This window comes from Jaculus jaculus, chromosome 10 (genome assembly GCF_020740685.1).
Source record: "Jaculus jaculus isolate mJacJac1 chromosome 10, mJacJac1.mat.Y.cur, whole genome shotgun sequence".
Taxonomy (NCBI): Eukaryota; Metazoa; Chordata; class Mammalia; order Rodentia; family Dipodidae; genus Jaculus; species Jaculus jaculus.
Window position 1 is genome coordinate 72,017,176 of NC_059111.1, and position 16,419 is coordinate 72,033,594.

The following is a 16,419-nucleotide window of genomic DNA, read 5'->3' on the forward strand; positions in this document are numbered from 1 at the left end:
TTTATAATGAGTTTCTCTTGCCTCAGAGAGGAGCGTAGTGTATTTTACATACTGTTGTATTCTTTACATGGTATTGCAACTTAAAGCTAGAACTTGTGACCTACTTCAAGACATCCAGAGAATCAAGTAGCCCACATGTGCCTATGTTTTTTATTGTATTTATTATTAGTTTGATACATCAGTTAGCATTTTTCCTTTGCCCCACATTACTCTTCATTTATCCTTAAAATCACTTCATTTCCCATTGTTGTATATATTTAAATATAACATTGTGGGGCACACTAAGCATTACAAATCACGTCGACTGAAGATTTCTTTTCGTTCTGTGCATAAATGCAACTTGATGAATTCAAGTCACTCCCAACCCATCAAAATGAGTTATTTTCCCACAAAAAGTATTTGTTATGGAAAATATACATATTTTTATAGATAGCAATCATTATGACTGCCTGCAGTACAAATTCATATTGTTGACAGGGAGGCAAGGACTGTAAATCATAGCTGGTAACAGTGAGCTTGACTATGTTTGGTAAGTCTGGAATAGAAAGAAGTTCACAATAGATGATATAATGAATTACATCAAGGTAAGATTTCCAGCAACCACATGATAGTGCTTCTAAGTGACAGTTTTTATCTTAAAATAAAAGCAGCAATTTCATATGTTCCAACATAGTAATGGCTTAAATAACCTCAAAAAAGACACAACATTTACCATCAGAAAATGTCTTAACTGTGTTGGCTCTTAAATTGACTTAACTTTTGCCCAGTTTTCTTTAATTTTTATATTATAAGGAGTAGTTTCCTATGCCATTTTGGTTTATTTTTGCAATGAAATTGCACCAGATAATGTAACTCTACTCTTAGGATTTTGAGAAAGTTGTGGGCAGTTATCGGAGCCTTTCTGCAGCAGATCCACAGGGCAGTGACGAAGCCCAGGAACAGCTCACACTGGGATTGAAAGAGCTGGCTGAGCCTGTACATTTTTACTCCTTGTTCAGAATGTCTGTAAAACTATTTTCTCATTAACCACTTAATTATGTTAATGTGACAATCTACCTACCACATTGTTATTTTTTTCTTACTCCCCCACTATAGACTTAGCAATCAGCTTTCCTTTTAAGAAATGGAATTTTGTATTTTCAAAGTAAATCTGAAATTGCTAAAGGAGCTGAAACTTTATGAACTCATAACTTTCTACCCAAGGATGGCTATGAATATGTAAAGCAGTAAGTTTTTTCTACATCCCTCCTCTCTATGTCTGTTCATTATTATTATTATGCTAGCAATAAAATTTAATTTCTGTAGGCATAATGGTATCTCCTCAAGGGGATTTTAGATCGCTGGAGATGGAAGAAACAGATCAAAGGTAAAAATGTTCTTTGTAGAACAACCATACAATCCAATTACAAGCACTTCCCACAGAATCATTTGGCAATAGAGTTCTCTTCGAGCATTTCTAGGACTGAGTCACAAAGGAAAGGAAACTAAATTTTCTGTCTCCCACAACTACAGAAGTCAAATTTGTCAGATTTATTTTTCCTCTACAGTAAAACCAAGAAAGCTTTGGAAAAAAAATCTATTCATTTTCCAAGAAAGGAATAATTCTGGATACAAATCAGCATACATCAGGATATTTAGAACATATTGTAAACAGAAACTATATATTAGACACCTTCATTGAGTTTTTAATGTGTTTCTCAAAGACCAATCTATGATGACATGATTGCATGTAGAAGATTTGGTATGAAACTGTTATTGCACAAAAACCTCTTATATTTTTTTTCAATATAACTGGAAGAGAAAGTATATAAACAAATTATTTATTTGGTACATTATAAATACAAGGCCTAAAGTGAGGACTTGCTTATGTTTTCCCGTGTTGCCTTTCAGAAGAAATAAAGACAAAAAAAATAACACACAGTTTTCAAAATAGACCACTATAAATGAGATGCCTAATAAGTCTATGTCCTCTAACTGAAGTGTTTTCTATGTCTTTATTAAAGATCTTTCCAAAACACAAAACAGCAAAAAGATCCATACCTTTACCGAGAAGAATGTGTTCTAACCAAGAAGTGTAATGGGAGAAATATACCATGCTGTCTCCTGGAAGTTAAAAAAAAAATCTTGGGGACTTTGTATTAATATTCATGAAGCAATTATAAAAAATATAATCATATATAGTCACCTGTTAATTTTAATACTGTAAGAAGGCAATAGAGTTTGAATAAAGGGAGATAATTAAAGATATAACAGTTATATAAAAAAGGAAGGAGGTATTTAGATAATTGGGACAGTGTTTGAAGATATCTGAAGGAGCACCAAGAGACAAGGATGCTATGAACCTCTGTTGCCGTGATAGGTAGCTGAGTTTACAGCTCCTTTTTGTGGACAGAAACATACCAGGCATGTACAGTAAGGCCATGTAGCATTTTTCAGTATAGAAATTGTAAGATTGCAAAGAAGTACATCAAATGCATACAGTTTTAAGTACGTGTTAATACTTAGAATCCTTGAATTACTTTTAACACATAATTTCTTGAAGTTAGTTCATTTGATAACAGCATTATAGTAGGTCCCAGATGAATAACATAAAAATATGAACCTCTTTATTTGAACTTGTGTATGTGTGTGTGTGTGTGTGTGTGTGTGTCTGTGTGCACACACAAAACAACAACAACAAACAAACAAACAAAAAGAGAAAAACAGTGAAACCTTTGCAAAATGAATCTGTTGTTATGGCTTTCTTTCCCCATTGCTATTCTCCCTGGTTTATTTCCCTTTTTATTGCCCATTGCTTTTAGAAGGAATAAATATTAATGAGTTCCACAATGCAGTTTGTAGTCCTCTGTTAACACTGGAGAAAGTATCTACTCCCCATTGAGCAATCTTCAGCAAGGCAGTGAACAGCTAGCGCCAGCCACAAACCGTGTCTTTTACATCCTTAGATAGCAGAAGCATGCCTCTGAAAAAAAATGCTATTCATCCACTATGTGCATCCCTGAGTGCTAGTTTCAGAATTCCTTCTGGAACTATCATTCATCTACAGCAGACTGGATGGCATAAGTGCTTAAGGGTTACAGAAAGAATGCTGACTAGTCACTTGGTCTTGGTAGATGACATAGCATCCCCCATCTTTCGTTCATTAATAGAATTTCCTGTCCTGACAGTTAAGAGATTCTTGCCATCTCAGGTTACAGGGAGGATGTAAGATGAAACAATGTCCTTATCTTCCAACTTCCCAACTTAAATACTATTGAAGTATAGGGGGTTTCTACCACAGCCTGGTGACCTAAATTAGGGCTCAATGAGTGTAGGTAAGACCCATATTGGGACTGAAAATCCATTTCACTTCTGAGACAGGAAATGACTTCTTGCAAGTATCCTTGCCTCCCCCTTCTTAGCTTAAAGCCTGTAGGAAACAAAGCTTTTCTTTGTTTCTCACCTTGAAGTAGTGATTTTCTTTGCAACACAATGAAAGCCATGCTTAAATTAGAGGAAAATTTATATAAGATTTATAAAGTTCAGTATTCTTCACAAACTCGGGCCATTTTGTTGTCCCTTAATGTGTAGCGAGTGGGTCATATTTGGAATTTTTTACTCTTTATTTCTCTTCTTAAATAATTATGAAACCATAAAATTGCTTAAGCTTTGGGGCCTAGACCTGTTATCTCTTCTCCCTTTCCAGTTTCCCCCAAAGCTAAGGAACCAGGTTTTAATAGGCATTTTGTTAACCCCACTATAAATGAGAAACGAATCCCTGTGCCCATTCCAGACTTACAGGACTACAACCTCTTTCCAGACAACAGATACACATTGGAAATATAGGATTTAGAGAATAATAGTTTACCTGATGAATGTGTCCATCTTTATGATGGATAGAGTGTGCCTTAGCATATACTTGGGAACTTAACCGGATAGCTCTAAATAAGCATGTCCATAGAAATGTCCCAAAGTCACCCTTATGAAGGGCGAGCTCTGAACTCCAAGTAGAGCAATTTGAAATACGAGGATTGTCAGGATACAAGCTTCTTGATGATAGGGTCAAGGCTGCTTTTGAAACATGCTGTCTTCAGCAAATCAGTCTATGATATAGCTGGGCATGTTGGCACACACCCTTAATCTCAGTACTCAGGAGGCAGAGGTAGGAATTTGAGGCCAGTCTGAGACTACAGAGTGAGTTCCTGGTCAGTCTGGGCTAGAGTGAAACACTACCTTGAAAAACAAACTAAATAAAACAAAATCTACAATGTAACCGAGCAGTTGCTCAATAAGCATATATAAAGTGATGAAATAATTCCAAGTGGGATATCAGAGCTGGTCACACTCCATCAATCAGTATCAATCAGACTGTGACTGACATGCAGAATATAATACTTGGGAAATAGACACAGAATGAGTTATTCACTAGGTCCTTAATTCCAACTGCATATTTCCTGCACAACCACGTACTCTCCCAATCAGCCAAATAATTAGCATACTGCTTTAGTAAATGCCATCATCGTCATCATCAATGCCATTAGTATAATTTTCTTTTGTAGTGGGCATTTGGGACTGAAGTATATTTCTAAGTATTTAATTATGCAACATTATTAGAAACATTCCATTTTGTCTAGCCTCTTAATATATTTTTCTTTTAGTTTTTATTTATTCATGAGGAGAGAAGGGGGGAGAAAGATAAAGAAAGAGAGAGAGAGAGGAAAGAGAGAGAGAATGAGAAAGAGTAAATTTAAGATATCATTTTGTGCATCTGGCTTTATGTGGGTCTTAGGGAATTAATTCTAGTCTGTCAGCCTTTGCAAGCAAGTTCCTTTTACTTCCAAGCCATCTCTCCAGCCCTCCTGGACCAGAATAAACCATTACTTTTCAGTAGTAATTCCTTCACCCAAGCGATTTATCTTTCTCATTAGTAGACTGGGAAACAAGTAAAATAAGTTTTTGTTGTTGTTGTTTCTGTCTTTTAGTTTTAAAAGTGTGTATGCCTTTACATGTATCATTAAACAATACCAATTTGGCAATAGTAGCTGGTAACTAAATTTTTATTGAGTTTTGTATACTCCATAGATATTGCAAGAATCCCTGGGAAATTATGATTATCAAAGAAAATTTTCTACCAATGTTCATTTAATCACTCTAGTCACATTCCTATATAGATAGTTTTGATACTGTGCACATATATACATTAATAATCTCATGCTATTCCTAGATAAAATAAAAATTTCAACTGTGTATTTTATAAATATAGCATTGTGACAGGGAAGTACAATGTATGATCTGTTGGTCTATGTGCTCTGTAGCAAATGTATGGCCCAAGTAATCCAGTCTCCCAGTTTGTTCACTGTCTATGTTTGTAATACTGATGCATGGTCCACAGAGGTAGTTTGTAATTAAATCAAAATGATCATTGGTAAGAACTTTAGACTATGACATATTAAAATCCCATGTCAAGTCTTCATCTAATATTGTATAATCTGTAAAAACAAACATGTTTTTCTCTTATTTGGTACTTTTATTAAACAGATTCAATTTTACCTGTCCTCTTTTATTTTATTTATTGATTTAGAATATATATGTTACATATTAATATTGTATTAGATTATGTAGCAGCACAACTACATTAAGAAGAATCAAACTAGGGGCTGGAGATGGTTTAGTAGTTATGACACTGCCTGTGAAGCCTAAGGAGCCAGGTGTGATTTCTCAGTATCCAGGTAAGCCAGATGCATATGGTGGTGCACGCCTCATGCCTCTGGAGTTTGTTGGTAGTGGCTAGAGGCCCTGGCATTCCTATTCTCTCTTTCTCTCTCTCTCAAAAATATACAGAAATAAAATATAGGGCTGGAGGGATTGCTTAATGGTTAAGGCATTTGCCTACAAAGTCAAAGAACCCAGGTTTGATTCCCCAGGACCCATGTAAGCTAGATGCACAAAGTTGTGTATATGTCTGGAGTTCTTTTGCAGTGGCTGAAGGCGCTGGGGTGCCCATTATCTCTATCTGCCTCTCTCTCTCTCTTATAAATGATAAAAATAGAATAAATGAAAAAATAAAATATAAAAAATAATCAAACCAAAATATGCATTTTACTTAATGTATCCATTCATAAATTTTTAATAAGTATAATGAAAATAAAATATAAGGATATACCATACCTTAACCCTTTCCAAACTATATTGTCATCATTTTCCCAATTATAATTTTTGTACTTCAATTGTATGTTACAGTTACTAATATTGCTTCACATGTAACTATGTCTTTTAAGATTACCCCAAGATTTACCAATTTTTTTTCTCTTTCTTTTATATATTTAATTTTTTTTTTATTTTTTATTGGCGAGCGACAGACAGAGAGAAAGACAGATAGAGGGAGAGAGAGAGAATGGGCGCGCCAGGGCTTCCAGCCTCTGCAAACGAACTCCAGACGCGTGCGCCCCCTTGTGCATCTGGCTAACGTGGGACCTGGGAAAGCGAGCCTCAAACCGGGGTCCTTAGGCTTCACAGGCAAGCGCTTAACCGCTAAGCCATCTCTCCAGCCCTTTTTTCTCTTTTTAAATCAGGAACTTTTCTTGTTTCAATTTCTTTTTCTTTCCAATATAATCGATTTTAGCAGTTCCTTAGAGAAGAGGTTCTTATTCCTCATTCTGTATGCTCTGATTTGATTCTACATGAAGGTAAACATCCTTTTTACTTTCAACTTCTGTATTCATTATCACTGCTTCACTTTGTCCTTAATTTACTAGCATTTAGCTCAATCTGTTTAGTATCTAAAAAAAAAAAAAAAAATCTCCAATAAGTATAACTTTAAATACTGGAACTTTTATGTCCTTTTTTTTTTTTCTTTTTACTGTGACTCATTTTCATGTTATAAATTTTCTTCACACTGCATTTTTTTCACAACACTTTCTTTTTTTACACCTTTAATATGTGTTACTAAATGTATTTTGTGGTTGCTTCCCACTGTTTTCATATTTCCAGTCTTGGAAATTTAATTGTGCTATTTATTAGGCATTTTAAATCCTGCCTACATTGGAGTATTGTATAATTTGTTTCTTTTGGTGGTGTCTTTTCTTAGGGTAATCTTGTGCCTTAATTGGAAGGATTACCCTTTAGGAAGTTTGTACTTTTGTTTTTTTCAGGGAGTACTTTTGTGCTGGTATGATTTCTTTTGTTAGCTTTTCAGGTGCATGGCTTTGGACTCACAGAAGAAATCACAGGTCTGAGAGTAAACTAATGTGAATGCAGGCCTGTAGCTGTGTGCCTTTGGGGAGGTCCATTCTTCCACACTGAGGCCAATTCTGACCTGCTTCATTGCCAGCTCTTTGAGAGAGCTGTGTTTTCCAAGGCATTTGCAACTATAACCCCATTAGATGACACGGATACTCTGTTTCTATGACTAAAAGTTTTGGGTCATGCCCCTTGTCAGTTTCACTGCTCCCAAGACCCCATAATGTATGACTCTTGACCTATATCATCCCCATCACAGGGCAACCACAGAAAGCATCCTTATAACCTTGCTAGTTTGTTCTGGGAATCCCTTAGTGGAGGTACTCAGTTCTGCTCTTAAATGCATTTAAGGCAGCATTATATCTTGCATGCCTCCAGTGCTTTTGAAAATGGGACTTTCATATACTTGAGCCTATATCAATGGAAATTGACTAGAAAAGCCACTTATTAGTGCATATGCTCGGAAAAACAAATCTTACTACTGTACAGAAGATTATAAGCCCAAGTGTAAATGGAAACCAAGTTTCCCCAATTCTGTTGTGGATCTTTTGAAAGTTGCCTTAGGATGAATAATTAAAAGACTGCTATGCTATGTAATATAATTAGAGAAGGGAAAATAGGTATGTAAAATATTTTCTTGGGCTAGGAAGATGGCTTAATTCTTTTTTAAAATTTTTGTTTATTTTTATTTATTTATTTATTTGAGAGTCACAGATAGAGGGAGAAAGAGGCAGAGAGAGAATGGGCTCTCCAGGGCCTCCAGCCACTGCAAAGGAGCTCCTTATGCGTGTGCCTCCTTGTGCATCTGGCTAAAATGGGTCCCAGGGAATAGAGCCTCCAACTAGGGTCCCTAGGCTTCACAGGCAAGTGCTTAACCGCTACGCCATCTCTCAAGCCCTAAAAATGGCTTAATTCTTAAGGCACGTCTCTGAAAAACCTAAGGACCCAGGTTCAATCCCCAGTACCCACATAAAGCACAAGGTAGCACATGCATCTGGTTTTTGCAGTGGCTAGAGGTACTGCTGTGCCCATCCTCTTTCTCTCTAACCCCCCCACCCCGTCTCTAACCCTCTCTCTCTCAAATAAATACATAATTTCATAAATAAATAAATGAGATATTTAAAACATATTTTCTTAAAAAGGATCAAAACTGAACTTGACTCTTGTCATTTGATGTAAGGAAGATCATGTGTCCTCTGTTCAAACTCAGGGGTGTGAATACTTCTTCATTCACAGCTGAAGGGCTCAGGTGAATGAAAATGCCCTCTTCCTGAAATACAGGAATTTTTTTTGCAGTAGGGTCTTATAGATTTTTTTTTTTTCAGAAAATGGATAGTAAACATGCTAAATGCCATTGTTTATTAGGCGTCTAAGCCCGTGTTATGTAGCACCTTCTTTCATGTTTAGCTGACTTCTCAGTAGCCTTGATTCATCTTTCTTTGATTTTTTTTGGTTGAATACTTCCTGATATCTCATCAGTAAGCTCCAGTAAGTCTAAAGTCACCTCTGGGTAGAACACCAACTACCTTAATTTGATTCCCAGCAGGTAAGTTTTTACTAGCATTTATCCCAATGGCTGAAATCGCTTGGCATCTCACTTTCAGTGTTGTATTCCACTGATCACAGAACCATTTCAAAGGGTGATGGTGCTTTTCTTACACTTCTTCTCCCTCCAGAGGATTGACTTACAAGAAGGGGCTGATGGCTTCAGGGCTTTCTTGTTTTAATTATCCTACAATTGCATTAAAATATATCCCAGTGCATCTACACTATAGAGTATATTTCCAAATTTAGGCACTATTTCTTTTCTTTTTATCACTTAGATTAATATATCAAAGTGAAATATTTAGACATGATAAATTGTGAAAGCATACATATATAGATTTCTCTCAAGTACGGTGGTTATAACCAATTTTTTCATACATGTTTGCATATTAAATGTTATAGTACCTACTGAAAGTCTTAGAATTTGTTAATTTTAAAATATTTTGCCTTAGTGAAATTTACATTTATATGGTGAAGTTACAGAAACTCAAAAAACATGAGACCATTCTACTTCATGGAAAAGCTTTTGTATATTTCTAGGTTCCAAAACGTAAAAGAACACTCATGTTTCTTAGGTGATTTAAGATATCATTAATAACGCTGTGGAGACTAAAACAGACCCCTGAGTCTGATGTGCATTTCTGGAGGGGAAGTCTTAAAATATTCTTACCTACTACCTGATATTTCAAAAGTGATGAATAGGAAAGGAGCAGCACTAGACTTTGATGAACTCTGAGATTTACTTTCTGAAGTAACAGGGAAATAGTACCAAAAGAATTGTCTTTCTTTAGTTTATCAAAATATAACTTTGAGTAAAGGACTATTTTTTTTTTTTTTGGAGACTGTAGAGGAAAGGCTGTAATCATCATGAGTTTACATTCCGTTTAGGGTTGGTGTAACTACTTTATTCTCTGTATTTCATTGCAGAACAGGGGGAAACATGGGCTCCTTATCTTGACTACATAGTCACAGTTCAATTGCACATCAGTTCATTCTGCAGGCATATACTGTCACACAGGCTCACTGCCTGGGCTGTCCTCTGTCTCACTAACTATAACCAAATTCCAGGATGCATGCTCAGAGTGCTTCCTAGAGAAGAACGTTCTCACTCAAGTTTGCTGCAATATCAATCAATCTCATCTTCATGATGCTGCACAATGCTTTTCTAATTAACAACCATGTCTAATCTGTACCAGATGGATGGATTTCTTGATTTACTGTGGCTTATGTACACTTTAGTTTCACTTTGAACCCTACAAGTAATGTGTGCCTCTGCATCCAATGATCAGCAACACTTTCATGAGCTTTGTAAGATGTCTACAGGTAATGCTCCACAGACATCATGCTGTCATACTTTGACAAGGGCAGTCTGCACCAGTGATAGCTGGACATTCTTCATAACCACCTGGAATCCCTGATCAGCTGGAAGAATGGGAAATAAGGATCTTGTTACTAACTGTTATCAGTATGGAACTTGTCAAATGTCCTCTGTCACATTAGCCATTTGCTCAAGTGAACATTGCTGAAGAGAAATTGCCAAGGTTTCAAGGGTTATCTATAACCAGAAGCAGTATATGAATAAAATGTAAACATTTCCCAATATCATATGGACCCATCTTTTCTAATGCATATATAGTACCTAGTGTGACTGATTTAGTTAATCGTTGTATGTGAATTAGTGAATAAAATAATTAATGTAGCTTTTTCCTTTTCTGATGTGATCATTACTATTATCTTATATAATTTTAAGTGTCAAAATAAAGGAGGTTTATATGAACCCTTTGTATGTGTGTGTGTAGTTCATTTTGAGTCAAAATACCTTATTTTGAATGGATATTAAAAATAGGCTAGTTACATGTGAAAATAAATCATATATACAACAAATTCTCTCAGAGTGGGATGATCATGGTAACACATTCACGGTTTCCTAAGATTTCTGTCTTCTCAGGAGGCTCCAGTATGGGAGCGGTTTTGAGAAGTTTCGGTCCTTCTTATTCCTTGAAGTAGGACATGCTGTGAACTGCCATTACTGTGGAAGAATCTAATTACCCTCCATTCACACATGCATGTCACCTTTGGGATGCTGGGGTATACTGGAGAGGTTCCTACTGGGAAATTTTAACAACTCCTGAGGGAAAATGTTCATGGCCTATGTTTTGAGGGAGAGAGGCAATAACTTTAAAGGAGAATCAGTTGTCTTTTGCAAAATCTCTAAGAGGCTTATTTGTATTCTTAGAATATGATATAAAAGGACACACATGCCTAAGTTACTCATGTTACATATTCCTGTTATAAATATTCATTTTAGGGGAGGTAGTTATATCTGTATCTATTGACCTTCCTTTCACAGTTGCTTTATTCTAACAGGTATATCTTAATAATGATATTCCTTTTGTGCTCCTCTCTGTGACATTTATTTTCAGTTCTTTGCAATGGTTTAGCAAAGGTGTGAGGGACCCTGAAGAAAAATGATAAAAACACATTCAGTTGCAATTCAGAATTCTCAAAGATCTTTTAATAGTATTAACCTATAAGACACAATTGACATTCAGAAACTAAAATCTGATCTACCTCGAGCAATGAAATTATACTACTCTAAAAAGACTGCTGTAATAAATCTACAAAAGTGTATTAAAAATGGAGCCATTAAACTGGCCAAGAAAATATTAATGTACTAACATCCTATGTTTCATGCTACTTTCCTATATAGCTTCAAGATACATTAGTAGTAAAATGCGTCCCACAGCTACCTCCTTAAATGAGTTGACATGCTGTGTAAGATGAGTGGATAGGAACAATTAAACTTTGGAAGTGGCAAAAGTAAAACTTCAGTGCTCATCTCCGAGGAATGACTGCTTACTGATGTCACTTCCATTGGCAGAGACAGTGCACCAGCTCTGCTTTCAACTTCACAGGCCCTCATTTCTCTTGTCCCAGCTCTCTCTCTGGTTATTCTTGCTCAGAGTCCTTCCTGAATACCATCATTTCTTGTCATATGTTTACTTCTTTCATTTTCTGGTATCAAAAAAGGGTTTTTTAGCTCTTGATTTTTTCAACGAACATACTTCCCATCCTATTAATGGCTTGCAAAGTACAGCATTCTAGAGATTCATGCTTTTTTTTTGTTAACCTGTAGCATTGTCCTTCATACCAACTATTCCCTCCGACTGGAGGGATTTGGATCCATATTGACAACCAATAAATTGAATAGGTTGGTGGGAGAAGTGGTGCTATCCCTCTGGTAAGTTGTATGTGAGAAAGACTGTGTATAGCACTGTTTTAAAATATCAGCATTTGTGTGGTCTTCGGATCTTGTTGACTATGAAACTGATCCAATAATAATGGAAATTTTTCTTTTAGCTTGGCTTATATTAAATTCACTTACTATTTTCCATACTTAAGACATCTGACCCACAATATGAGATTTAAAAATGTAAAGTATTAGTCAAATTATTATTGGGTAAAAAACAGAATACTTTTCAGTTATGATTTACATTATTATAGATTCTAGTATGTATTTATTTCATTTAAATACAAACTGAAGTTGAGTGTGAGGACTTCAGTGTATAATCCAAAGATGTGGATAAGTTTGAGGCCAGCCTGAGTTATACAATCAGTTGCATGTCAGCCTTGGTTATGGAGTGAAATATTATCAGAAAAAGTAAATTTCAATTTGGAAAGAGCATCATGATTAATTTGTATTAATATGTATGTCATATTTTAACAAAATGAAATTTATTTTTCTCAGTTGATTGTTTCCTATCAAAAAATTTCATAGCTTGTATACTTATACCATATGTATACACTGATAAGATAATTTTTTCTAATTTTATAACTATTAATCCTGATAAATTTTGATGAAAGAAACTTTTAGTTACAAGTTTAGAGAGACAAACTGAGACTGACTAAAGAGAGTTATAGTAAATTTTTTCCAACCTCCAGACTGCTGTCTTCTACCTTGAACATCAACCAAGTAGGTCTTCATGCCACACATGGCCCTGCTCATTTTCCTCTAGGATAATCACATAGCTCACTCTTCATGAAAGAGTCATCTGGAGAAAGGAAACATACCTTCTTTGTCCTTGTGAGTGTTTAAGTGTGAGAGCAGGTTGTCATTGGTCTGCACACAGTACACTTCTCGGGTCTGCACGCCCCCTCCACAGAGGGCTGTCTGGTTGCCACGCCTTTTGTCCTGCTGACTGAGCAGAGGATCCACACGGCATTCAGTCCACTCTGTGGTTCTCCAGCTAAACCTAAGAAGAGAAGAATGACGCTCTGTTGCTATGTCTATTCATAAAAATCTCCTCTCCTTTCATATATTTTCATAAAACTAAAAGAAAAAAAATTCCTCTGGATGACAGCACAGACCCCAGTGTCTTTTATCATTTTATCCTCAGTGGCAGCCCCTTTACAGAGGGATTAAATGTAGGATGAGCCTGTTTTAATTGCAACTACTGGGAGATACATATCAATATTTTATGAAACAAGAACATAATGCTGAAAACATGAAATTTTATGTTCCATTAAACAGAACCCAAGCTTGCCCTTTATTGATACTTCATAAGCAAAGAGGGTTAAATATGAGAGTAGAACCTTCTATGTGATTATGAAGCCAAACACTTCTTTTGCTTTTAATAAATACTGGAAAATTGCTTATTCATTCTGGAGAAAAATTATAATTTCATGTTAGGGTTTGAAAATGTAACAGAACAATTCAGAGCTTTTTTATTTATTATCAAGAGTCAGAATTTTTCCTTTTTTTTTTTTTTTTCTTGGTTTTTCGAGGTAGGGTCTCACTCTAGCCCAGGCTGACCTGGAATTCACTATGGAGTCTCAGGGTGGCCTCGAACTCATGGCAATCCTCCTACCTCTGCCTCCAGAGTGCTGGGATTAAAGGCATGCGCCACCACGCCCGGCTAGAATTTTTCCTTTTTGATGTTTGGTAGAGCTGTTCATATTTGAGGAATGCTGATGAATGATGGAAAGGAATGACATCTCTGGCTATAGGAGCATAGGAAACATGACCTATGCTTCTCAATTAACGTGGCAATCAAGATTAAGATTTGAAAAAAAAAAATGTTGAAGAAGGCAGTTGTCAGTCCAAACATGTGCTTGAAAGTGGTGGCATTTCTTCACTTCTAGTAAAAGGGACCGTGTGTGTGTGTGTGTGTGTGTGTGTGTACACACACACACACACACACACACACACACATACATATACATATATACATATATATATATATATATATATATATATCTGTATGTGTGTTTTGAAGTAGGGTCTCGCTCTAGCTCAGGCTGACCTGGAATTCATTATGTAGTCTCAGGGTGGCCTTGAACTCAAGATGATCCTCCTACCTCTGCTTCCCAAGTGCTGGGATGAAAGGCATGTACCACCACAACTGGCCTTAAAAGTAATATTTTTAAACCCTTGCCCACTCCTAAAAAGAGATTCACAGCACTTGGGGTTACTTAATCCAAAAAGTTTCTCTAATAATCAGATTAATAGCCAATGGAGATGCAAACTTTAATTAGACCAAAAGGTCAAAAGTGATCTAAGCACCATATGCAGCTGACATGTAAAATGGAATGGCATGGCTGGAAGCCGGGAGAGAGTCAGTCCCCAGTCAGCATATCTAGTGCCAAAAGGTGCTACATGGGCAACTGGGGGAAATAACCAATATCTCTCCAAGCAACTCATGGTCTAACCTACTTAGCAACAAATAACCTGTTGTGATGCCCACACAAGTGCAATAGTGGCACACAGCAACCGTGGGGAACCAACTGCTCTTGATTTGGCTGACTGATCCCCTCAGTGGTCCAGGACCCATAGCTGGAGCTGGGAAACAAGTCAGAATCATATCCAAACATAAACCCTCTCCAATATCAAGCTACCATCAATCATGGGCTACAAGAGGGCCTACACCTACTAAACTCTCTCTAAAAAAAAAAAAAAAAAAAAAAAGTAAGGGTTATTTTGAAAGGCAGGATAGAAAATTTTCAAGTAAACTTAGTGAAGAAACAGCTGGTTGCTACAGCTAGGGGACAACCTGAACTGTATATTCAGGAGTAAATCAAAAATAGGCTAAAAGATAGGCTGCGGGTGGCACAAGATATGGGTTTGTCGGGTCAACCTAAACTTTATGTCCTGGGAAGAGGATAAACAAAAATACAGTTTTGAGAAAAACCAAAATAATAAAATAGTTTCCCAAGACAGCCTGACCAAGGACTTAAACTCTGGTTATGCACAAATAAGATATGTAGACATAACTGTACAAGCTTGACAAATACCCTTGTGAACCCCCCCCCTTTCCCTTCCTTGCTAAAAACCCTATAAAAAGAAACACCCAATAGGGCTCAGGGTCGACTCCTCTGTCTCCTGCATGAGATACGTGTCTACCCCAGAGCTCTGGTTTCCCCAATAAAGCCTCATGCTTTTGCAGCAAGTTGGGTCTCCCATGTGTCTTTGGGTGCGTGCTATCTTGAGACTTGAGTGAAGGTCTCCCCCTGGGGGGTCTTTCAATTTCATTTGTCCTGGAGCTAACTTACTCTCTGTTGGAGAATCTGCTTCTCTTTTTCAGATAGATGCAGATCCTAAGGAGAGAGCCACCCCATCATACCTCAAAAGGGCCCTGGCTATTAGCGAAACCAAGCAACGGTGCTCTTTTCCTGATAAACCAGATACCAGCACAAGGGGGAAGGAGACCAACACAGAGAAAAATCAACTCCTACCAAATCAGAGAGCCAGAGCCTTAGAGGCCCCCAACACCTCATCACTGAAGCAGACCAAAAATAAACCCAACATGGCTCAGATATTTTGTGGAAGAGGGGGCAGAAAGAATGTCAGAGCCACATGTTGGGTCAGGAGATGCAGAGACATTTATCGTACCAATAACTGTGGGCTGAGTCCACAAGGCATGACCCATATACCTTAACAAGGAGAGGCCAATGGGGAAGGGGTAGGTCATGGATGAGCCTAATAATGGTACCAAACTGCCTGTATTTGCTAAATAGAAAACTAATTAAAAAAATAATTTTTTTTTAAAAAGTGATCTAAGATCTCTGCTTTGGATTCTTTACTCCACCAATAGCACATCTCTTTTTTAAATATATATATTTATTTATTTATTTGACAGAGAAAGAAGGTGAGGGAGAGTGAAAGAATGAGTATGCCAGGGCTTCCAGCTGCTGCAAACAAACTCCAGATGCATGTGCCCCCTTGTGTATCTGGCTAACATGGGTCCTAAGGAATAAAACCTGGGTCCTTTGGCATGGAAAGCAAACGTCTTAACCACTAAGCAATCCCTACAGCCCCAATGGCACATTTCTTTTTCTTTCTTTCTTTTCTATGCGGGGGGTGGGGGGGGCGGGTGGTTTTTCAGGATAGGCTCTCACTCTAGCCCAGGCTAACCTGGAATTCATTATGTAGTCTCAGGGTGGCCTTGAACTCATGAAGTACCTTTGCCTCCCAAGTGCTGGGATTAAAGGTGTGTGCCACCATGCCTGGCGACCCCAATGGCACATTTCTTGATAGTGAAAGTCTAGTTTTCATTTCAATAAATGCAGATTTGTGACATCACAGAGTTGTAGGGTTAGGTCATCAAGAGATAACATTCAAGATTGCTTGTGAAAGAAAGGCAGTCTCAAGTCAATTCT

At 37.0% G+C, this 16,419-nt stretch overlaps 1 protein-coding gene across 4 annotated transcripts in view; it reads right to left on the reverse strand.

The window, feature by feature from the left end:
* Nucleotides 1–16,419, reverse strand: part of Thsd7a (thrombospondin type 1 domain containing 7A) — a 399,007-nt gene that overhangs the window by 174,803 nt on the left and 207,785 nt on the right. For all 4 annotated transcript variants that reach the window (XM_004671591.3, XR_006639374.1, XR_006639373.1 and 1 more), the window contains exon 4: nucleotides 12,835–13,016. In XM_004671591.3, the coding sequence (XP_004671648.2) occupies nucleotides 12,835–13,016 (182 nt within the window). The remainder of the gene's footprint in view (nucleotides 1–12,834; nucleotides 13,017–16,419) is intronic.